The sequence below is a fragment of the Myxine glutinosa genome, chromosome 12 (genome assembly GCF_964187855.1).
Source record: "Myxine glutinosa chromosome 12, kmMyxGlut1.1, whole genome shotgun sequence".
Classification (NCBI taxonomy): domain Eukaryota; kingdom Metazoa; phylum Chordata; class Myxini; order Myxiniformes; family Myxinidae; genus Myxine; species Myxine glutinosa.
Genome location: NC_136272.1, coordinates 16,208,739 through 16,233,845, shown reverse-complemented (window position 1 = coordinate 16,233,845; position 25,107 = coordinate 16,208,739). Strand labels below are relative to the sequence as shown.

The 25,107-nt window shown below is 42.6% G+C and overlaps 1 protein-coding gene across 1 annotated transcript in view; it reads right to left on the bottom strand.

The window, feature by feature from the left end:
* LOC137438171 (voltage-dependent L-type calcium channel subunit alpha-1D-like) overlaps positions 1-25,107 on the bottom strand; it is a 429,914-nt gene that overhangs the window by 266,785 nt on the left and 138,022 nt on the right. The window contains exons 5-8 of the mRNA XM_078766514.1: positions 23,458-23,610; positions 23,121-23,317; positions 4,783-4,886; positions 2,096-2,246 (exon numbers count right to left, since the gene is read on the bottom strand). Coding sequence (XP_078622640.1) covers positions 2,096-2,246; positions 4,783-4,886; positions 23,121-23,317; positions 23,458-23,610 — 605 coding nt within the window. The remainder of the gene's footprint in view (positions 1-2,095; positions 2,247-4,782; positions 4,887-23,120; positions 23,318-23,457; positions 23,611-25,107) is intronic.

Sequence of the window (25,107 nt, the reverse complement as noted above, 5' to 3'; positions counted from 1 at the left end):
ATAGATGTCTGGGTCAGGCCCGAGGAGTCATGGATTCACTAGATTGTCGGGTGTGGTGCTGTCAGTATCTATACAGGAGGATGAAAGTCTGAGTCATTAAGTCCTTGGTGCTTCCTTGTTCTACTCTGACCTTCGGTACCAGGTCTCTTTGGAGAATCCTTGGATATCGCTGGTCAAACCTTGTGTCCAACGGGCATTTGCTGAGAGAGACTCATATGAGGTTTGGTACCTGTATGGTCCATGAGCATCAGCTGCAGCTGTATGGACATGTGGCTCGTTTTCCTGACGCTCATCCTACTCAGGAGATTTTCTAAGCGAGGGAGCCTCGTGAGTGGAGGAGGCCAACGCCCCAACCACATCCATCATGGTTGCAGCGGGTTGATCGGCATCTCAAGGAGATGGGGATGGGACAGTCATCTGCCTGGGGGATGGCCAGACGGAAGGCCCCTGGACTACCGGTGGAAAGTGGATGCGGCGATGCGCTGTTCTGGAACATGCTCCCATACCTGACTTAACCTGAAGCTTGAGCTAAAAATTCATGTCATCCTGGTGTTTCACAAGCAGGCAAGGCATCAAGGTGTTCGACATACATCAGAATGAATGTTAAACTGGGACGTCCCTTCTGCCAGCACTGATTATTGGTGCACTTTAAACATCCCACGGTGTAATTTGCGAAGAGTAGGTGAGTTATCACTTGAACCCTGAACAAATTACTAATTCCTGATACCTTCAGTCAAACGTCTGGCCTGGGTAGTCAGTTCGTGACAGACTTGGGCCAAAAATGTCCCCTGGCCAAAGGAGGAGGAAATAATTGAGGCCATTAAAGTAATAGTGAAAGTACCTCTTATTATACTCACATCTCTAATTTCGAACTTGAAAACATTATTCTTTGAAAGAGCAAACTGCAAAATGCTGCAGAAGTTGCCATAACTTTGTGCTAATACATAAAGGAAAAGTTGCCTATGTTCGCCATATTCGGTTTATGGGGTTTCACATTGGCTACCATAGCTAGTTTTATACAAGAAATGATATGCAAATATCCTATCTTGGTGTGGTCACGGCAGGATTTGGGGGTACCTGAAGAATATGGCCTACTCACAATAAAGGTCAAAGCAAGAAAACATACAGAAAACCGGAGCATTAATGTTGTTTGCCACATCGATACCGTGCCACTGAACCACACTCCGTGGTGTAATGGTTAGAGCGTCCGTTGAGTCTGGAAGGTTGGTGGGTCGAAGCCAGGCCGAATCATGGCAAAGTTTGCAAAAAAAATGGTATGTGCTGCTTCCTTGCTCGACACTCAGCATTTCAAAAAGGATGTGGGCACTCACAAACAACCATAGGTTGGGAAACATAAGTGCAAGCTTCATGGTCCGAATGACCTCCTCCTACGTTGAATTTCCTTCTCAGGGAACTCGTATTGGATGTATTTTCATTTCACTCATAAGGAACCACCTTTGGAGGCCATTTTTCCCCACAGAGCGGGGGTTGGCCTTTTTCGGGCACCCTGGTCCCCTTTTTGAAGCAATGTTTTATGGCCGGATGCCCTTCCTGCCTCCAACCCTGTTAGTCGCCTCTTGCGACACACAGGGAATTACCAGTGAGCTGGTACTCAATTTGCCGACCTCGGAAGGATGACAGGCTGAGTCAACCCCCATGGCGTTAATTCAGCGATCGACTGGGATTTGGACCCAGGATCCTTGGATCCCAAGCCGGCACCCTAACTGCTAAGCCAACACCAGGCTATATTTCACTCATAAGACGTTTATGTAAAAAAGATCTTACTGAGAGAATGCCTACATGGTCCATCGACACATTTGTAGACCTAGTTCAATGATGTCCAACAGCTGTACAACACTTTGGATAAAGAATACGACTCGCATAAGTCCATGCCAAGCCACAAAATATATACCTATGCTAGATTAAGCAAAAAAAAAAAGAGGCTGATGTTAGAAAGAGGATATAGACACAAGGTGACGGGTACGGCAGGAATCAAGGCAGAGTTTCAGTTTCTTTACAGATATAGTAAACGAGGAAGGGTAAACAGTAAAGTCATACTTGCATGCAGATTCCCTTCGACATCGCCTCCTTGCACCCTATCATCGTAATCATTGTCTGGATCAATGTCTTCAGCCTGCGTGATCCAATCTAGGTAACCCCGGAGGTCCTCTTCCAATTGCTGCTTCTCTCTCAGCTTTTGGAAATCTCCTCGAGCTTTGGCCTTCTCTCGCTCTTTGGAGAACTCCCTAGTAGGGATTCAGGAAGAAGTGTGGCATAGATGGTGTGAGGGTAGGAGGTGGGGTCACCATACAGTTTCAAGAAAGTGGTGAACTACATCGAGCATGGCAGTGTTGAGATCAAACGATGAACTTAATGGAATAATGCAACCATGGCCTTCTCAATGATATTGATGGAGCGTTGGTTTTCCGAACCAATTTTGTTTTGCGCTGCTTTGTACAATTTCATCATGGAAATGCTGCTTGCGCGTTTGTTGTCCAACCCGTATGGCATTCAATATTCATATAATTTTCCTACCCTATCCGGTTGCATTATTGCTCTCATTTGACATGAATGACACCTCGACGGCTGGAGATAGATGGAAAGGAAAGTGAAGAGACATTGGGATGACAGGCAAGCAATTCTGATGAACGCATTGCAAGGACACACAACACATGTCAAGAGTACTTGGAATAACAGGACGCTAAGGCAGAAGCTTTAGGATGATGAACTGGACTGTGATGCAAACTTCGAGCAATGATGGGCTTGGACAGACATGCCAGAAAGAGCAAAGGAGGAGGTTCAGAGATGAAAAGAATGGGGAAAGCAGAGAAAGAGAGAGAAAGAGAGAGAAAGAGAAAGAGAGAAAAATAGAAAGAGAGAAACATAGAAAGAGAGAAAGAGAGAAGGATAGAAAGATAGAAAGATAGAAAGATAGAAAGATAGAAAGAGAGAAAGAGAGAAAGAGAGAAAGAGAGAAAGACAGAAAGAGAGAAAGACAGAAAGAGAGAAAGACAGAAAGAGCGAAAGAGCGAAAGAGAGAAAGAGAGAAAGAGATAAAGATAGAAAGATAGAAAGAGAAAAAGAGAGCAAGAGAGAAAAATAGAAAAAGAGAAAGATAGAAAGAGAGTAAGAGAGAAAGAGAGAAAGATAGAAAAATAGAAAGATAGAAAGATAGAAAGATAGAAAGAGAGAAAGATATAAATAGAGAAAGATAGAAAGATAGAAAGATAGAAAGATAGAAAGAGAGAGAGATAGAAAGATAGAAAGAGACAAAGAGAGAAAGAGAGAAAGATCGAAAGACTGAAAGAGAGAAAGATAGAACGATAGAAAGAGAGAAAGACAGAAAGAGAGTAAGAGAGTAAGAGAGAAAGAGAGAAAGATAGAAAGAGAGAAAGATAGAAAGATAGAAAGATAGAAAGAGAGAGAGATAGAAAGATAGAAAGAGACAAAGAGAGAAAGATAGAAAGATAGAAAGACAGAAAGAGAGAAAGAGAGAAAGATAGAAAAATAGAAAGAGAGAAAGATAGAAAGAGAGAAAGATAGAAAAATAGAAAGAGAGAAAGAGAGAAAGAGAGAAAAATAGAAAGAGAGAAAGAGAGAAAGAGAGAAAGATAGAAAGAGAGAAAGAGAGAAAGATGGAAAGAGGGAAAGAGAGAAAGATAGAAAGAGAGAAAGATAGAAAGAGAGAAAGATAGATAGAGAGAAAGATAGAAAGAGAGAAAGAGAGAAAGATAGAAAGAGAGAAAGATAGAAAGAGAGAAAGATAGAACGATAGAAAGAGAGAAAGATAGAAAGATAGAAAGAGAGAAAGATAGAAAGAGAGAAAGCTAGAAAGAGAGAAAGAGAGAAAGAGAGAAAGATAGAAAGAGAGAAAGAGAGAAAGAGATAAAGATAGAAAGAGAGAAAGAGAGAAAGATAGAAAGAGAGAAAGAGAGAAAGATGGAAAGAGGGAAAGAGAGAAAGAGAGAAAGATGGAAAGAGGGAAAGAGAGAAAGAGAGAAAGAGAGAAAGATAGAAAGAGAGAAAGATGGAAAGAGGGAAAGAGAGAAAGATAGAAAGAGAGAAAGATAGAAAGAGAGAAAGATAGATAGAGAGAAAGATAGAAAGAGAGAAAGAGAGAAAGATAGAAAGAGAGAAAGATAGAAAGATAGAAAGAGAGAAAGATAGAACGATAGAAAGAGAGAAAGATAGAAAGATAGAAAGAGAGAAAGATAGAAAGAGAGAAAGCTAGAAAGAGAGAAAGAGAGAAAGAGAGAAAGATAGAAAGAGAGAAAGAGATAAAGATAGAAAGAGAGAAAGAGAGAAAGATAGAAAGAGAGAAAGAGAGAAAGATAGAAAGAGAGAAAGAGAGAAAGATAGAAAGAGAGAAAGATAGAAAGAGAGAAAGATAGAAAGATAGAAAGAGAGAAAGAGAGAAAGAGAGAAAGACAGAAAGATAGAAAGAGAGAAAGAGAGAAAGAGAGAATGATGGAAAGATAGAAAGATAGAAAGAGAGAAAGATAGAAAGAGAGAAAGAGAGAAAGATAGAAAGAGAGAAAGAGAGAAAGATAGAAAGATAGAAAGAGAGAAAGATAGAAAGAGAGAAAGATAGAAAGAGAGAAAGATAGAAAGAGAGAAAGAGAGAATGATGGAAAGATAGAAAGATAGAAAGAGAGAAAGATAGAAAGAGAGAAAGATAGAAAGAGAGAAAGATAGAAAGAGAGAAAGATAGAAAGAGAGAAAGAGTGAAAGAGAGAAAGAGAGAAAGAGAGAGAAAGAACGGACAATACAAATGGTGCTTACCCGCTAAGTACCCCCAGTACGAGATTTAGCACGAAAAATGAGCCCAAGATGATTAGGCTAACGTAATACATCCAGGGCCAGGCGTTACCAATGGCGTCATTGACCTGCAAGAGGAAGCGAGCATCAGTGAAAAAAGGCGAGGAGGAATAGAACACAGGCAGGCCGTACAACAAGGAAAAGTGAAACCGAGGTAGTGAAAGGGAAACCTGACAACTTGGTACAATGGGCAGAAAAACAAGGAAGAGTCGGAAGTGAGAGGAAGAATGTATACCAAAGCCTTTGTCTACCAAAATTTATTCTACCAAATTTACCAAGTCTACCAAGTCTGTCTACCAAGTCAAAATTTATTCTACCAAAATTTGTCTACCAAGAATGTCTACCAAAAGAACCCTTTGTGTTTCAGCAGCAGGTTCCTTGGGTTTGATAGAATTTTGGAATTTCGGCTCTTCGTCTCCTCACAAGGCCAGACTTCCGGTAGTTTATGTTTAATAGCTTGTTAGTTGACTGAACAGTTTACATTTTGTAGCCCACTGATAGGTCGGATCTGCATGTGGACATGAATCAAAATCGAATTGGCTTGTTCTTGTCACTTACCCAACTCATCCACCAAGTTTTTCCATAAGTCGTCGAACTTTTAAAATCACTTGGGAATTTTAAAAACTTCTCGTATCCGAATTCGGATATTCACCAAAATTGAATCGATTTGTTCTTGTCGCACACAACCTGTCCACCAAATTTCGTCTGAATCCGTCCACAACTTTTTGAGATATATTGTTCATAGACAGACAAACAGACAAACAAACAACCAAACACGCAGACAAGGGTGAAAACATAACGTCCATCCACCTTCGGTGGTGGAGGTAATTAAATGTATAAACTGAGAAAAAGTTGTAAAGTCAAAATGAAGACCATACTTTCAGTTTTTGAACACAGGAAAAGACTTTCTTTTCAGCAATCCATATTTCTTTGATATATCCTCATTAAAACTCCTCCAGAAGCTTTGACCCCTTAAGTGCTCATTGCAAAAGGTTTTTCTTATAGTTTACGCTCAAGCACAGTATTTTTGTTTGAAATCTTCAAAAGCAAGCCTTTTGCTAAAACTTTATTGTATTTTAGGAATATGTATAAAGTGATGGAGTTTGCCGACACCTTTTCCGCTGTTCACGTGACTCATGGTTGTCCCTCTAGGCCCTCTCCCCATTGATATTTTTGTAAATATAAGATTGTTCTTCACGGTTCTGTTTAAATATGTTTAAACTTTCCCCTGCAGTGTTTTATTCAGTGGTATATTACAACACGCTGTTTTTCTTCCTATTTAAAAGGCTTTTTTCAATTTCCTCTCCAACTCATTCCACTTCAAAAAAAAAAAAATCTCTTATAATTCTAAATCACTACATGCTCTAAATTCACATTCATTCCACTCCTCCTCTATCGTTCTTAAACGGATCACGAACTTGAAAATCACAATAAACCCAATTTGTTATAAATGTTCACCTTTCATTAATCATCCACGTTCTAAACTCCCCCCTTGCCCCTCCCCTTCAAAACTCCCCCCCAACCCCTCCCCTTCAAATCTCCCCCCTACCATCCCTCTCCAATTCTCCCCCCTCCCACCTCCTTCTCAAAGCTGCCTCCTCCCCACTTCATCTCCCCTCTATCTCATACCTACACCGCCCCCAACCTTCTACTTTCCTCTGCCCCCCCCCCCCTCCTCAAAGAACCCCTCACTGTGCCTCGTCCCATCACCATCAAACCCTTCGTCATCCTCATCCTTCCCTTTCTTGTAACTCTTCTGTATTCTCTGACACACTATCAACTGCTCTGCCTACCTCCCCCTCTCATCCTTCATCTGACCCTAGCCCTCCCCTCTCCTGCACCCGATGCTCCCCCTCTCTCCTCATTAACGATATGGACCTCAAACATCCGGGGCCTTCGCTCAAACCTGATTGATCTCTCCATTCAGGTTGCTTCTGACAATCCAGACTTGATCTGCTTAACAGAAACTTTCCTCCACCATCTGATTCCTTAATATCTCTTCCTGGTTACTCCCTCCTCCGGTATAATAGACCTGAGCCTCGTCCTGGTGGTGGGGTTGCTATCTTTATCAAAAACTCTCTTCCTCACTCTCCTTGCACTGTCGTCTCTCCACCCCACCCCCCAGGAGTACCTCTGGCTATGGCTTCCTCTCCGCTCCCACCTTTTGTTCATATGTGTTCTGTACCATCCTCCAAACAGTGATGACTCCATTTACATGTCACTGTCCGACAACATGGACCAACTTCTATCAACTCATCCTAACTCTCTCTTCCTCATATGTGGCGACTTCAACTGTCATCATGCCAGCTGACTGGGTGTGGGTTCCTCTCTCACCAGCCGTGGCACCTCAGCAAGGGACTTCTGTGACTCATTGGGACTGACACAATCTGTCAATTTCCCGACCCGGACCTCAGTCAATGGAGTATCTTCTCTTCTAAACTTGGTTATGACAAACTTCCCTGCAAATGTCTGCTGCTCTTCTTCTGCTCCAATCGGTTCTTCTGATCATGTGCTTGTTAAAGTGGACATCTCTCTGGCCATTCTCCGTGAGCCTCCTCAGCGCCGACGAGTCTGGCATTTCACTCAGGCCGACTGGCACGGTCTTCAAGCAGGCATCAATCATCTGGACTGGTCTACCATCTCTACTGCCTCTGACATCAACTCTTCCTGGGAATTCTTCCAAAGCAAACTGCTCTCTCTCATGCACAGATTTGTCCCATCTCGTCTTCAGTTGTCATACCCTTCCTCCCGTCCATGGTACACTGAATCTTGTGGTGAGGCAGTTGCCCTGAAACAACTTGCCTTTGCCTCTTGGAAGGCAAATCCAACTGAAGGCAATCTCTGTTCCTTCCACCAAGCTCGGAACAAGTGTGTCTACCCTCAGGAGTGCCAGGAAGCACTATCTCTCCACACTCAAGAATGAACTCTCAAACCTGTCTCCTTCCTCCAAATCCTGGTGGCGTCTGGTCAAATCTGTTTCTGGTGTTTGTTCCCCCTCCATCCCCTCCATCACCTCAAATGGCTATACAGTTGACACCGCACGTGACAAAGCCGAATGCCTCAACTCTGTGTTTGCCTCAAAATCGTGTGTCCCAAACCCATCTCTCTCTGTTCCCACCTTACCCAGTCGAACCCAACTGCTCGTGGACTCTGTGTCCTTCTCTCCTGACAAGGAAAGGTCTCTGACAAGGTCTCTCCTTCTCCTGCCTTGTGAAAAGAATATGCCTCAAAATATCAAACCAGTGTAATTGTGTCTCTTCATGAACTTTGAACTATACTAATGTGTGGTAAAGAAAAAACATAGCACCTGCTTCTCTCGAATCCAGGAAGTCAGGTCTTGAAAAGCACCGACATCATCAATCATACATCAAAAAACTCAAAACTCCATTTACAGATTCAGATTATAAAGAAACAAATAAAGCAGAGGTTAAACTATACAGTCACGTGAAAAGGTAAGTACACCCCATGTAAAGTTTTGACTTTTTCAACATATGTCAACATACAGCTATTTGATCTTCATTTCAACAATATTGATAGATCAAGGTGATATCATCTATCTATAATTCCAGTAATCTCTGTGTGTTTGTTTGTTTGTACGTTTGTACGTTTGTCTGTGACCGCTGTTTCTCGACAACCACGGGTCCGATATACTTTAAACTTGCCAGGTATATTGCTGGGGACCCGAGGATGTGCCTTTTCAAGGTTTCATATTAATCGGACAATTACTTACCGAGCTATGTCCAAAAAACGATTCAACCAATCAGAGAGCAGCGAGCTATCGCGTGTGCCGAACGTGGCGGACACACTCTGCCTCGGATGGCACATTTGAGAGCGTATTCATTTATTTCACGTTTGCAAACTATGTTGGCGCTATGTTGGCGTTAAACGATGTTTTAAAACTAATAAAAACCCCGGGGGGATTGTCACTGTACTCGCAAGCCGTTCGCCGTTCGCTTTGGCGTTGCGAATGAACCAAAACATTTCATGCACCAAACCATTTCATGTAAAGCGTTCGCCGTTCGCTTTGGCGTTGCGAATGAACCAAAACATTTCATGAACCAAACCATTTCATGTAAATAGAGGGGGGGATATAATTTTAGATATAGATATAGTACGGGCATGCCCTAGTATAACAAATATCATGAAACATTTACATTTTATAGTCCTTTGTATAATTTAAATAAACATAAATGCAAATTTTGCATGTGGAAAAAGTAAGTACACCCCTACATTTATCACTACTTCAAATACCTAAAATTAGAATCAGGTGCACCAGCTCAGGTGCAAATGATTAGAACATCGTTAGAGAGGATCTTGGAGGAACCTGTCTTATTTAAACCTCAGACATTTAGTTTGGTCTGCTCTTTGTTGTTGAAGTGTGCGGCGTCACCATGCCTAGATCAAAAGAGCTCTCTGAGGCCTTCAGAAAGAAGGTTATAGATGCCTACGAGTCTGGGAAGGGATTTAAAAAGATCTCCAAACAATTTGAAATCAATCATTCAACTGTCCGGAGGATCATCTACAAGTGGAGAAGATTCCAAACAACTGCCAACTTATTCAGGCCAGGACGCCCCAGCAAGTTCAGCCCGAGAGCAGACCGCAAGATGCTGAAAGAAGTCTCCAAGAACCCCAGAATGTCATCACGGGACCTACAGGTAGCTCTTGCCACTGTTGATGTCAAAGTGCACGAGTCTACCATTAGAAAGAGGCTGCACAAATTTGATCTACATGGGAGGTGTGCCAGGAGGAAACCTTTGCTGTCCAGAAAGAACATCAGGGCAAGACTAAAGTTTGCCAATGGACACCTAGGCAAAGACCAGCACTTCTGGAACAATGTGCTCTGGACAGATGAGTCAAAGGTAGAGCTATTTGGCCACAGTACCAGAAGACATGTTTGGCGAAAACCAAAGACAGCATTTGACCACAAGAACCTGAAACCAACTGTAAAGCATGGTGGTGGAAATATTATGGTTTGGGGCAGCTTTGCTGCATCAGGGCCTGGGCAGCTCACAATCATATAATCCACCATGAATTCTTCATTGTTCCAGAGGGTGCTTGAGGATAATGTGAGGCCATCTGTCAGAGAGTTGAAGCTCAACCGAAGGTGGACCTTGCAACATGACAATGACCCGAAACATACCAGTAAATCCACCAAGGAATGGCTGAAAAGAAAGAAATGGAGGGTTCTGGAATGGCCAAGTCAAAGCCCGGATCTAAATCCCATCGAGTTGTGGGGGGATTTGAAACGAGCTGTGCATGCAGGAAACCCCTCAAACATCGCACAGCTGAAATAATTCTGCATGGAGGAGTGGGCAAAAATTTCTCCCAGTCGATGTCAGAGACTGGTAGACAGTTATAAGAAACACCTACTTGAGGTTGTTTCTGCCAAAGGGGGCAATACCACCTATTGGAGCGAAGGGTGTACTTACTTTTTCCACATGAGAAATTTGCATTCATGTTTATTTAAATTATACAATGGACGACAAAATGTAAATGTTTCATGATATTTGTTATATTATATCACCTTTATCTATCAATATTGTTGAAATGAAGATCAAATAGCTGTATGTTGAAATATGTTGAAAAAGTCAAAACTTTACATGGGGTGTACTTACTTTTTCACGTGACTGTAATCCAAATAACGGTTCTGGATACTCGAGCTACTTAAAAGAGCTGCCAATATCTCTGTACCAATCAATTTCAATGTTTTTAGATGCCTACCTTATCCTGATACCTATACCATATTACACCTTTTCAAAAATTAAACAACCATGCATTGTCATAGAGAACTGCTTCTCTCAGCCTTTAACACAATACACAATAAAATATTCTTTGATTCCTTGCGCATCACTCAAATGCTGCGAACATCGCACATTTCCAAAATGGCACAATTCAACCCGCAATTAATCTCCGAGCATCAAACACCCTGCAGATTGCCACCAACATTGTGCCAGAGACAGCTCTATTTAATGTTATCGCTTCATTGTAATTCTCCGTAAAATGTCCGTTCAATTTCCCCTCTTATTACTCCAACTAAATTTAATAAAGGGATCTTGATGACCATTTAAACAAAGATGTAACCAATTCATATTTTTCCAAGACATAAATGTTTCATTATTGGAACTAGCAACGGTACCCACCCTACGGGCGGGGCTTCAATTGCGAGGCCCAAACGAAAAGGTAAAATATCAGAAATTGAAGGCTTTTTTTGATTTTAAACGATTTATATAAACATCCGTTGAATCATATCACATGCAAATCATCAAAATCTAAACAGTTTAATTGTAGAATTTGGAGAATTTCAATAAAAGCCACATCACTGTTCATATCGGTAAATATTATTCCATCGTGTTTGGAAAAACTGGAAAATTGGAAAAATTGGAAAATTGGGAAAAAATTGGAAAAACTATTTTACCAAAACAATTTTTTGAAAAACAATATAGCCTATTTTACCCCATGGGGTCCCAGGATTACCCATCCAAAATTTGTTGCGATCGGTTCAGCCATTTTTGCAGTACCTGGGAACAGACGGACGGACGGACAGACAGACAGACGGACAGACATTTGGTGAATTATAGTAAGATAAAAGGCAGGTAAAGAGTTTTTACGTTCCTGCTGGGAATGTGCTGGAAGGATAGCCGAGTCACTATTGGGCTCGGAATCAGAAAACTGCACTCAAGTCCATTTACTTCACTCGTCTGCTTCACTCCGATGCATGCCGATTCCAAACCCTCATTGCTCATCAACCCAAAATTTCAGATTTTTTTTTTTATAGCATTACAAGCCAAATGCACAGATAAGTAGGCCACTCTATGCCATGCAAATGAGACAAAAGGAAGTGGATTTCAAAAGAAACAAGATTATTTAATATTTTTCTTTAAGGCCTTTAAAAGCCATGGAAGCTTGAAACTATCCAAAAGAAAAATTATAATGAAGATTACAAACGACATTAACTCGAAAGGCACTCGGTAGAGTGTACACCTCCACACAGGGTGGACAGCTTACGGTTCGTATCCCACTGATTAGGCCGAAGCTAAATTCAGACCTGAAACAAAATTTAATTGGCTTGTTCTTTGTCACCTTGTCACCTACCAAACTCATCCACCATGTTTTGTCATAATTCGTCCACCCCGTTTTGAAATATCATGCTGTACAGTATCATTGGTGAAGAATCACTGAAAAATTATTGGAACCATCCTTGTAAACACCCAACCTGTCAACCAGGTTTCGTCCGAATCCGTCTACAACCTTTTGAGATATCGTGCTATATATCGGTTTTAGTCCTATCTAAAGCCGATGTTGGCTAAGCCTGATGTTGGCTTAGCGGTTAGGGTGCTGGCTTGGGATCCTAGGATCCTGGGTTCGAATCCTGGTTGATCGCTGAATTAACACCAGGGGGGTTGACTCAGCCTGTCATCCTTCCGATGTCAGCAAATTGAGCACCAGCTCACTGGGATGAATGATCCCGGTGTGTACCTCGATTTAGAATGGGTACACCAGATCCCTGCGCATCGTAAGAGGCGACTAAGGGTTGGCGTCAGGAAGGGCATCCGGCCATAAAAACATTGCCTCAAACAGGGGACCATGATTGTCATGGGGCCCGCAAGGCTAACCCCTGCTCTAGCTTGTCATGGGGCCCGCAAGGCTAACCCCCGCTCTAGCTTGTCATGGGACCCGCAAGGCTAACCCCCCGCTCTAGCTTTTCATGGGGCCCGCAAGGCTAACCCCTGCTCTAGCTTGTCATGGGACCGGCAAGGCTAACCCCCGCTCTCGCTTGTCATGGGACCCGCAAGGCTAACCACCGCTCTGGCTTGCAATGGGGCCCGCAAGGCTAACCCCTGCTCTAGCTTGTCATGGGACCCGCAAGGCTAACCACCGCTCTGGCTTGTCATGGGACCCGCAAGGCTAACCCCTGCTCTAGCTTGTCATGGGACCACCCGCAAGGCTAACCCCTGCTCTAGCTTATCATGGGGCCCGCAAGGCTAACCCTGCTCTAGCTTGTCATGGGGCCCGCAAGGCTAACCCCCGCTCTAGCTTGTCATGGGGCCCGCAAGGCTAACCCTGCTCTCGCTTGTCATGGGGCCCGCAAGGCTAAACCTGCTCTAGCTTGTCGTGGGGCCTGCAAGGCTAACCCCCGCTCTAGGTTATCATGGGGCCCACAAGGCTAACCCCCGCTGTAGCTTGTCATGGGGCCCACAAGGCTAACCCTGCTCTAGGTTGTCATGGGACCCGCAAGGCTAACCCTGCTCTAGCTTGTCATGGGACCCGCAAGGCTAACCTCCGCTCTAGCTTGTCATGGGGCCTGCAAGGCTAACCCCCACTCCAGCTTGTCATGGGATCCGCAAGGCTAACCCCCACTCTAGCTTGTCATGGGGCCCGCAAGGCTAACCCCCGCTCTGGGTGGTCATGGGACCCGCAAGGCTAACCCCCGCTCTAGGTTGTCATGGGGCCCGCAAGGCTAACCCTGCTCTAGCTTGTCATGGGACCCACAAGGCTAACCCCTGCTCTAGCTTGTCATGGGACCCGCAAGGCTAACCCTGCTCTACCTTGTCATGGGACCCGCAAGGCTAACCCTGCTCTAGCTTGCCATGGGACCCGCAAGGCTAACCCCCGCTCTAGCTTGTCATGGGGCCCGCAAGGCTAACCCCCGCTCTCGAGGGGAAAAATGGCCTTAAAACGATCATTCATTTATCCAGTCCTATCAATGGTGAAGAATCACTTAAAAAATTTAAATCCACGTCAGGATCCGGATCTTCACGAAATCGTATCAATTCCTCTTTGACAGACATGGAACTTGTCCACCAAGTTTCGTCCAAATCCATCCATAACTTTTTGAGATATCCTGCTATGTGTCGTTTGTGGCCCGATTTCCCAATGGTGAAGAATCACTTTAAAATTCTAGTAGCCAGATTCGAATCCGGATCTTCACCAAAATCTAATCATTTCATCCTTGTGACACACTCAACCTCTCCACCAAATTTTGTCCGAATCTGTCCACAATGTTTTTGAGATATCCTATTCACAGACAGACAAACAAACAGACAGAGGTGAAAACATAACCTCCATCCACCTTTGGTAGCGGAAGTAGTTAAGCGTTTTTTTCCTCCTGTCTTTTATTGTCATTGATTTGACTGAACAAACATTGATGTCTTAAGAAATGGGTTGTCGCCTAAAATTGAGACATTTAATTTGGGAAAATTTTGCAATATCGTTCATACATTAGTTGTTTTGTCAGCCACAACTCGAGGTGAAAGCAGTTCATGGAAAATTACATAATAAATATTTACAAGTTTTTGTGGGTTTGTTTGTCTGTTTGTGTGTTATTCTTTGAATATTTCCCTATTGATTCTTCTTTTTTTGCAATTGTCTTTATGTTTTGCTATGCGTTATGTTTTGCACTCTGTCAAAGCGTCTTTGGGCTTCCTGAAAAGCGCTATATAAAATAAATGCATTATTATTATTATTATTATTCTTTCACGGCCGAACTGTAGCACTTTGCATCTCCAAAATGTTGGTGTAGGTACATCAGTATCAGGCCAAGGTTCCAATCTACCACTCGTTGGCCTTGATGTCCGTTTTGAGGAAATCCATCAAAAGCTGTTACAAAGTGCATATTGGGATGTGGGGTCACGCAGTGCTGCTGCCGGCAAAATGTTACCACCATGAGGCCAATAACTCCATAGCTTTTCAATATCCATCACATTCCAAAACCCCCACAGGGAAAGCACACCCAGCCAAGCAGTGCGGGGTATCCCTCCACACCCCGGGCAGAACCGGGTAGCCCCAACTAGTTATATTGTAAATGTATTATATTTTCAAGAAAAATTATCAACTTAAACTACTGAATGGGAACAAATTGATGGTAAATATGGCACACATGGCATGTTAAAAATTCAGTGTGATGTATTCGATCAGTGGTTCCCAAACTGCCCTCCGCCCCATTTATGGGGTGCCATGCCAAAAAGTTTGGGAACCACTGTATTACTTAATTAATATATTATATTATACTAGCAACAGTACCCGCCCTATGGGGGGGGCTTCCATTGGGAAGCCCAAATGAAAAGGTAAAATATCAGAAATTTAAGGCTTTTTTATTTTAAACGATTCATATAAACATCCTTTGAATCATATCACATGCAAATCATCAGAATCTAAACAGTACATGGCTAAACAGTACATGGACGATCACGTACCACATACGTCTCGCGTCTCGCTCGCTCTCATGTTGTCCCGATAATGATCCTTCCTCAGGTTCGCCTACGGAAACCTTGTTACGACTTTTACTTCCTCTAGACAGTCAAGTTCGCTCATCTTTTCGGTGAACCGGCACGAGTCGAGAACGGCCCGTGCAGGGGCTGATCCGAGGATCTCATCAAACCGTCCGATCGGTAGTAGCGACGGGCGGTGTGTACAAAGGGCAGAGACTTAATCAACGCGAGCTGATGACTAGGTCATCAGCCTCTGGGCTGGTGCCTGGGCTGAATACTGCTCTCCCCTCTGGGCTGGTGCTTACTGGGAATTCCTCATTCCAGTCATTCCATGTCAAATCATCAAAGAATCTGCCGTCATCTCTCAGATTTTTGTAAAACTTTGGGAACCAATTGGGACCCATGAAAAACAGCTAGAACTCAAATATTTTTGCTAACAGCCTCTTAATTAGTGAGATACAGGTTAACGAACTTTGGACTAATTAGCGCGATGTCGCGAATTCAAATGGCCGTATCTCTAAAAGTATAACACCTAGAGAGCTGGTTTTGGTGTCATTTTAAAGGTATTTTCATGCCCTATAAATTTGTCTGGGCAACATTTTCCTACCTCCAATCACAAAAAAGTTATCACAAAATATAAACTTCAATCGTGAATCCAAAAAAAATGTATCCTTCAAATTTCCTCAAATTCATCCCAGATGTACCTTATGATGTCAAGAAGCTTCCACATAAGTTTTGTGATGGGCACTCCAATAGTTTCTGAGATATGAGCAATAATGTACATGTACGTATGGCATATAGGTTCGAAAATCAGCATTTGTAATGTATTATACAATCATTCTAACCTAGCCATGACAGGGAACACAGGGAACAACCATCAATTGCTTTGAAGTATCATATACTTTCATTTTCAACTGGGCCTGAGGGGAATTCTCATCTGGGGAATTCCAACTGGGATTTCCCATGTGGGTAATTCGAGGTGATGCAACTTTCACAGTCTAAGATCCCCAGGGAAAGTCCAAGTTGGCTTAGTGTAATGCTTAGGCCTGCCACCAACAGAAATTGGCAGTTCACTTCTGAAGGAGCTGCAGAAAAATGACGACTGCCAAGGAAAAGTTCATCTTGAAGCAGAAATCCTGCTGCAATCCCTTTGGAGCTCATGAAAAACCAAAGTCGTCTGGCTTGAGAGCTGTTAGCCAAAAAGCCATAGCCGCTCATCCAAGCCTCAAACTGCAAAGTGCACAGAAAATCTGTACCCAGTGTCGTAAGAAACTGGCAAAAAGACAACCAGGTGTGGTAGAGACTTTGCTTTGTTCCTGTGTCTAAGGAAAAAGTCACAGTTCGAGCCTTTTCGTTCTCAGCCGAAGAACGAAAGGAACATGTGAAACTTACACCTGGGATGATCGATCACAATGTCTCAGCCATAACTGGTTATGTTACAGTGGATTATGATGGTCACTGGTGGGTTGCATGTGTCATGGAACATACCCCAGAGAGGCATGAGGTGGATGTTAAGTTCCTCCATCCACATGGACCATCCCCATCATATACATTTCCGGAACCAGCAGACCCTCTCACTATTGACTACCAGGATGTGCTTACTACTGTTGAACCAACCACTGCAACTGGAAGGACATATTGTATTTCCAAGAAAGAAACAAGTGCTGCTGTTGCTGCATTGAAGAGGAAATTGAAAGCCTAAGTCAGGTTAGTGAACACTGTGTACTTGAACTCACTTATTGATTGTATAATACATTACAAATGCTGATTTTCGAACCTATATGCCATACGTACATGTACATTATTGCTCATATCTCAGAAACTATTGGAATGCCCATCACAAAATTTATGTGGAAGCTTCTTGACATCATAAGGTACCTCTGGGATGAATTTGAGGAAATTTGAAGGATACATTTTTTGGGGATTCACAATTGAAGTTTATATTTTGTGATAACTTTTTTGTGGTTGGAGGTAGGAAAATGTTGCCCAGACAAATTCATAGGGCATGAAAATACCTTTAAAATGACACCAAAACCAGCTCTCTAGGTGTTATACTTTTAGAGATATGGCCATTTGAATTCGCGACGTCGCGCTAATTAGTCCAAAGTTCGTTAGTCTGTATCTCACTAATTAAGAGGCTGTTAGCAAAAATATTTGAGTTCTTGCCGTTTTTCATGGGTCCCAATTGGTTCCCAAAGTTTTACAAAAATCTGAGAGATGACGGCAGATTCTTTGATGATTTGACATGGAATGACCCATTCGTGGGACACTGTCTCAAGCCCCAGTCCCCATCACGGATGGGGCTCAGCGGTTTACACGAGCCTGACGGCGATGGTCAAGGTACACGCTGGCCCGTCCAGTGTAGCGCGCGTGCGGCCCCGGACATCGAAGGGCATTAAACGTTCATTAAACATTAAACGTTCATTAAACATTAAACGTTCATTAAAGGATTACCAAACGAAAAACATGACGAAATTACGTTCACACCATCAAGTCAAACACTACCGCGAACCCATACATCGTCACAACATCGTCACAATGAGAACATCGTCACAATGAACGTTATGCGTACGCGTATGTTATGCGGGAGTCCAAAACTGAGAATGCTGGAGACTAAAGCTGAAATTGGGAAAACTAAAAAGCCTATTTTACTTCCAGGGGTCCCAGGATTACCCACCCAAAATATCTTTGCGATCGGTTCAGCAGTTTTTACGGTAGCTTCGAACAGACAGACAGACGGACATTTGGTGAATTATACTCATAGTATGATATAATTAATATTCCAAAAAAATGCCTTGTGAAAAGAATATGCCTCAAAATATCAAACCAGTGTAATTGTGTCTCTTCATGAACTTTGAACTATACTAATGTGTGGTAAAGAAAAAACATAGCACATGCTTCTCTCTAATCCAGGAAGTCAGGTCTTGAAAAGCACCGACATCATCAATCATACATCAAAAAACTCAAAACTCCATTTACAGATTCAGATTATAAATAAACAAATAATAGCAGAGGTTAAACTATAATCCAACTAGAACGGGCACTCGGTAGAGCGCATACCTTCGCCGCAGCTACTGTTCTGTACTGTACTAAAATACGATTTTGACCTTTTCGTGACCTTGACCTTGACCTTTGACCCGATTGCTCCCAAAATCTAATCAAATGTGTCCCGTATAATAACCAATCATCCCACCAAATTTCATGCAATTCGGTTGAATACTTTTTGAGTTATGCGAATAACATACACACACACACACACACACAGACATACAAATAAATACACAGCGATCAAAACATAACCTTCCGCTTTTGCGAAGGTAAATAACGGTTCTGGATACTCGAGCTACTTAAAAGAGCTGCCAATATCTCTGTACCAATCAATTTCAATGTTTCTAGATGCCTACCTAATCCTGATACCTATACCATATTACACCTTTTCAAAAATTAAACAACCATCCATTGTCATAGAGAACTGCTTCTCTCAGCCTTTAATACAATACACGCTAAAATATTCTTTGATTCCTTGCGCATCACTCAAATGCTGCGAAATTCGCACATTTCCAAAATGGCACACTTCAACCCGCAATTAATCTCCGAGCATCGAACACCCCACAGATTGCCACCAACATTGTGCCAGAGACAGCTCTATTTAATGTTATCGCTTCATTGTAATTCTCCGTAAAATGTCCGTTCAATTTCCCCTCTTATTGTTCCAACTAAATTTAATAAAGGGATCTTGATGACCATTTAAACAAAGATGTAACCAATTCATATTTTTCCAAGACATAAATGTTTCATTATTGGAACTAGCAACGGTACCCGCCCTATGGTACCCGCCCTATGGTACCCGCCCTATGCTTCAATTGGGAGGCCCAAGAATATAATCCAAATAACGGTTCCAGGTTTGCGGTGCCTCCACAACCACCACACCTGGAACTCAACTTGGTGATGTGTGTACTTGGTGTGTACTTGCTCTCACTAGTGCAAGTGAAGTGTCATAGGTAATTAACTACCTTACAACGCCTCTAAACTGAAATTACCTGTTGAGACCATTTGTCTTCACCTGCTAGCATTCACTTGTGGAGAGTTTTTAAAAAGAAATCATGGTACCTTTTGAAAACAGCAGGCCAATGGGTTTTGGTATACTGGCCAAATTCCAAATAGAGTCGGAATTCTGGAGTCGGAATTCATTGGCAGCGCAGCTTTGTGTCTCAGTGATGATGAACTGGCCGACAAAATACAACACCGATTCCACTATAAATATGCATTTGCCAACATAGGAAATCGATACTTTTCACACCCGTGGTGTTCTGCGAGCTCATTTTCGTATTCATACTCCCATGAGCAGTCTCTTTATCCTGTCTATCACAACATGGCTCCTGGTCTGCCAGGAAGTGAAAGGTGTCCCAGGATCTCAAACAATGTGCTTGCCATTTCATCATTCAGTTTCTTTCGTCACACGCTACTCGGAGACTCGGCTTTGGAGTGTCGTCCATTTCCCCGAATACAAATGTTGATGCAATTGTACAAGCACAGATTGTTCGAATACCTGAATAATTATAATCGGTAATGTTTGAAGTGAATGGGGACATTTCCTTCACCACGGATTGATGGCTTTATGAATGTGTGGTATAGAGGAAGAGCAGAACAAAGAGGAGGATTCCTTCCGAGGACCAAAATCCTGAGGATTTCTTCTGATTAACAAAATCCTGAGGATTCCTTCTGATTACCAAAATCCTGAGGATTCCTTCTGATGACCAAAATCCTGTGGATTCTTTCTGATGACGAAATCCTGAGGATTCCTTCTGATGACCAAAATCCTGAGGATTCCTTCTGATCACCAAAATCCTGAGGATTCCTTCTGATGACCAAAATCCTGAGGATTCCTTCTGATGACCAAAATCCTGAGGATTCCTTCTGATGACCAAAATCCTGAGGATTCCTTCTGATGACCAAAATCCTGAGGATTCCTTCTGATGACCAACATCCTGAGGATCCCTTCTGATGACCAAAATCCTGAGGATTCCTTCTGATGACCAAAATCCTGAGGATTCCTTCTGATTACCAAAATCCTGATTACCAAAGTTCTGTCACTCAAGCTTTTGGGTCTCACTATCTGCCATGATCTTTCCTGGGAAAACCACATTTCAAATCTGGCCTCCAAAGCCAGTCGCCGACTGGGCATCCTCCGTCGTGCGAAGTCCTTCCTTGGCACACCTGAGTTCCTCACCAGATACAAGGCTTTCATCCGCAGCTCAATGGAATACTGCTCTCCCCTCTGGGCCGGTCAGTGCTCCTGCCTCACACCTAGCTCGTCTTCACGCTGTTGAAACCCAAGCGTTCAGAATCATTGGAATCTCCCGCGATGAAGCTAACTCCAAGGGCCTTTCACTCACTCACCGCAGGCAGGTTGGTGGTCTTTCCGTCTTCTACCGACTCCTCTCTGGCCTTGCCCTCCCCCCCCCCCGCCCCCCCCCCCCCCCAGCTCTCTCTGGGCTCTGTCCACCAAATATTCCTACAGGTCGCACAAGATCTGCCTGCAACCCTCTTATGGTTAAACTGCCAAAATCAAGACTCTCTGCTCACCTTCACTCCTTCATTCCTCTTTTCTCCCACCTCTGGAACAAACTCCCTCACTCTCTTCAATCCCACTCCACCCTCCAGGTCTTTAAAACAGCTGTTCACCATCATCTCTTATCTTCCCCCATCCAAAACCTTGATCTTTTCAACCCCTGCTAATTTCACCCCAAATCCACTTTTTTGAAATACCAACTTTTGTCCTGGAAGTCCTTGGTGTCCTTGTGTTTTATACTTCTCCCACCCCCCCCCCCCCCTCCCTTCCCACGCCTCCTCCCCCCCAAGCCATCTCCCTCCCACACATCTCCCTGCTCTTAAATGTTGTGTTTGTGTGCTTCCCCTTCTCTCCCCATCTTGTCTTCCGCTCCCTCTTTTTATATATTTTGTCTGATTGATTTGTTTGTGAAATAAATGTTAGCTCTTTCACGAGCCTCGATTCTGTATACATTAAAAAAAAATAAAAAAATCCTAAGGATTCCTTCTGAGGACCAAAATCTTGAGGATTCCTTCTGATGACCAAATTTGTCAACACTTGGATGCCAAAGCAAGCTGTTCCTGGAAACAGTAAGGCTGTGCACCGTGGAGCTATCCCATACAATTGTGTTTGTCCAATCGAATTTGTACTTGTAGTTATCGAAATAAAGACCGATACAACTCTTGCTCATCGATGTCGGCCTTCCGAGTGACTATTTCCGTGGTTGTAGCTACATCTTGTTAATGTGATGCTCGCCTTTCTCCGTTTTAAGATGTTCATTCTTTCAACAATCACAGCAGTCCAACAGCACTATCCTTTCTGTGAGCAGTGCATTTAGATACAGGTGTATTCCCTGTGGAGGTGGACTCCATCTTTCATCACAGCTTTACCGTTATTGGTGGGTGGCGACTATCGTAGCTTGAGTCTCATGGAAATGCTGAGATTAGCGTTGGATCATTTCTCTAGCTTTGCCTCTTGTCCAGTGATCTTGGCATCCTATTCTGCCCTCTATCACTACATGGTGCCATCAAGCTTTGATCTTGCTGTCCATAAAGCCAGATCTAGACCAGTCACCGCACGCCCAATTCTCTCCCACCCTCTCCAAAAACTACGCTACCAGTTATGCTACTCCAATATCATATCAATCCTCTCAACCTTCTGGTTAATCTTCTCAGCTTTTGCGCAGCATCGATTATATCAGGGTGTCAACTGTGCTGTTGATGCCGTCAGTGCCCCCTGTAGGTCAGAACAGGAATTTGTAATTTGTCCATACCACTGATAGCTCATGGCTTTGTCCATACCAAAAATTGAGACATGGCTCATTGCAAAGAACTCTCCATGGGGAATAGAATATGTTAATGATGACGTCATCAGTCACGTGGTTCGGCCGCCATTTTGGAAAAACCGAAAAAATTGCACCTCCATTTCTCCGAAAGTGCTGAATAGAAAAAATTGAGACATGGCTCATTGTAAAGAACTCTCCATGGGGAATAAATTATGTTAATGATGACGTCATCGGTCACGTGGTTCGGCCGCCATATTTGTCCAAAATGGCCGATAAAAAAGTACATTCCGGCAAGTCCTCGGTCTCTGACCGATTTTTCATCTGTCTGTCTGTCTATTTGTCTGTTTGCAGCACTACGTCTACACCGTTGCACATAGAATCGCCAAACTTTGCACACGTATTTGTCTTGCCCTCGAATATACTGTGCCCAAATGATGACGTCATCGGTCACGTGATTCGGCCGCCATCTTGGAAAAACCGAAAAACTTTGCACCTCTATATCTCCGAAAGTGCTGAACAGAAAAAATTGAGACATGGCTCATTGTAAAGAACTCTCCATGGGGAATAAAATATGTTACTGATGACGTCATCAGTCACGTGGTTCGGCCGCCATCTTGGAAAAAACGAAAAAATTTGCACCTCCATATCTCCGAAAGTGCTGAATAGAAAAAATTGAGACATGGCTCATTGTAAAAAAACTCGCCATGGGGAATAAATTGTGTTCATGATGACGTCATCGGTCACGTGGTTCGGCCGCCATCTTGGAAAAAACGAAAAATTTTGCACCTCCATATCTCCAAAAGTGCTGAATAGAAACAATTGAGACATGGCTCATTGTAAAGAACTCTCCATGGGGAATAAAATATGTTAATGATGTCATAGGTGCCTCCATTATGACGTCATAATTCGACAACTACAAAACTTCATCCGATCAAGATGAAATTTCCTGAGCATAATCTAGGAATAAATTAATTTAGAAAAAAAAATGATGTCATCGGTCGCGTGCGTGGTTCGGCCGCCATATTTGTTTTAACACAAAAGGCTTAAAAACCACTGAAAATGCATCCTGGCGAGGGTTTGCAATCTCTGATTGCTCTTTATTGTTCTGTATGTAATTTCTGTGATGAGTATTAACCATTGTAAAATAAAATTAAAATTGGATATTTGCAAATACACAAGTCCAAAATGTAGACTATGAAAAAATGATAATGGAAACAATGATAATTCAAAGATCAACTGTGAAGGAAATGATACTCACCCAGTAGAGGACATCCGTCCAACCCTCCAAAGTAATGCACTGAAAGACGGTAAGCATAGCAAAGAAAAAGTTATCGAAGTTGGTAATGCCATCGTTGGGGCCAAACCAGCCACCACGGCAGACTGTACCATTTTCCAAGCAGTGTCGGCCGGATCCGGAATCCGAGCAAGGTGCTGGTTCATCCTCTACCATCACATCTGCGCAAATCAAAAAGTGGTTTATGGCTCAGGGCAATGCTCACTGGTGAATGAAACACAAGGCACAATATCCTGCTTTGAAGGTGGCCTCACTGACACGGTGAACAGTGACGCACCACCTGCGGGGCATTGTCACTCACCTGTGTCGACATAGTAGCAGGTTTTATGCATCCTCCCCAGGAATAGTTCGAGGCCAATGATGGCGTAAATTATAATGACAAACAGCACAAGGAGTGCAATGTGCAGTAGTGGGACCATTGCCTTGATAATGGAGTTCAGGACAACCTGGAGACCTACATGTGGAGACAGGGCCACAGGTACAAATGGACATAGTTTGTATTAATGGCCAGAAAGTAAAACAAGGCAGTATATTATGGAATACAATATATTATTTTAAATAATTGCCACTCATTTGACCTTGGTATTGCAAAGATACTTCATGAGAGTACAATAGAGACTCGTTATCACAAACAGACATTCCACAAAATGGTCCTTATATTGAGATTTCCTCTACTGGGGACACCTGCTTCCCCTGCCACAACCACAAACAAAAAGAGAAAAGGGGCTCACGGTATTCAATATTCATGTGCAAGTTATCAAAAAACATCAGAGATAACTAAGACTTTTCCAGGCACCAATGAAAGTACAAAATTTAATCATTTTACTGAATTAACTTTGAGAACCCCATCATCACTGTATCGCTGTTGCAGGTGCACCTCATGGTCCGCAGTTGCCATGAATAAGAACCAGGGACGATTTAAAATAAATAAAATGAGGCTCTGACTTCCCACGTGCGATAAAAACAAATGCTAGAGAATTTGTGCACCTTCTGGTTGTCCTTTGTACTTATTTTCAAAGCACCCTGAAGTGCTCTGTATCTTTTATTCACTCTACAAAGCTTTACATCCTTAACGTATTCATCACATTCATTGTTTGTGCCATGAGGTTGGTTTCCATCAGGAGATTCTCTACTTTAAATGGATTCCTGTACAAAGCCTAATATCCTCAACAGAAATAGCCATTTGTTGAAGCAAAGTGTGTGTGTGTGTGTGTGTGTGTGTGTGTGTGTGTGTGTGTGTGTGTGTGTGTGTGTGTGTGTGTGTGTGTGTGTGTGTGTGTGTGTGTGTGTGTGTGTGTGTGTGTGTGTGTGTCCTCCACTTCAGTTTCCTTTTTGGAATTACAAATTGACATCCATAATAATAAATTTCACACAAAATTATTTGATAAACGAGATGCATTTCCATTCCACATTGTCCGAATGCCTTTCTTAGACAGCAACATTCCCAAAAAGCTATTTTATGGTACGGTTGCAGGTGAAATAATTAGGACTGTAAGAGCAACCACACACAGCTCTGAACTGGTCAATAAATTACAACAACGAGACAGACGTATGTTAGCACAGGGGACTACAGTTGGTAGATTAAAACTAGTTTTCTTTAATATCACAAAAAGGCACCAAATCGAATTAGTAAAATACAATACGAATATTAAGAATATTATTCATGAGATTTTTATGTAAATACAGTACAATATAATAATTAAATATACTACAAATCAATGTTGCTAGGATATGGCAGCATGCAAAAAACCGTTTAGGTGACAGTTTGAACATTCGAAGTACAGTTTGATCGAGAGGTAGGTGGTGTGGTCGTGTTGGTTAGTAGATTGATGTATTTAAGGTAAGATGTGCATGATTTAATGATAATATCATATTATCGAGTGTGTAAGGAAAGTTATAAATATATGATAACACATTAAATCCTAATGCGAGTAAAGTTGGAATAAGTGAT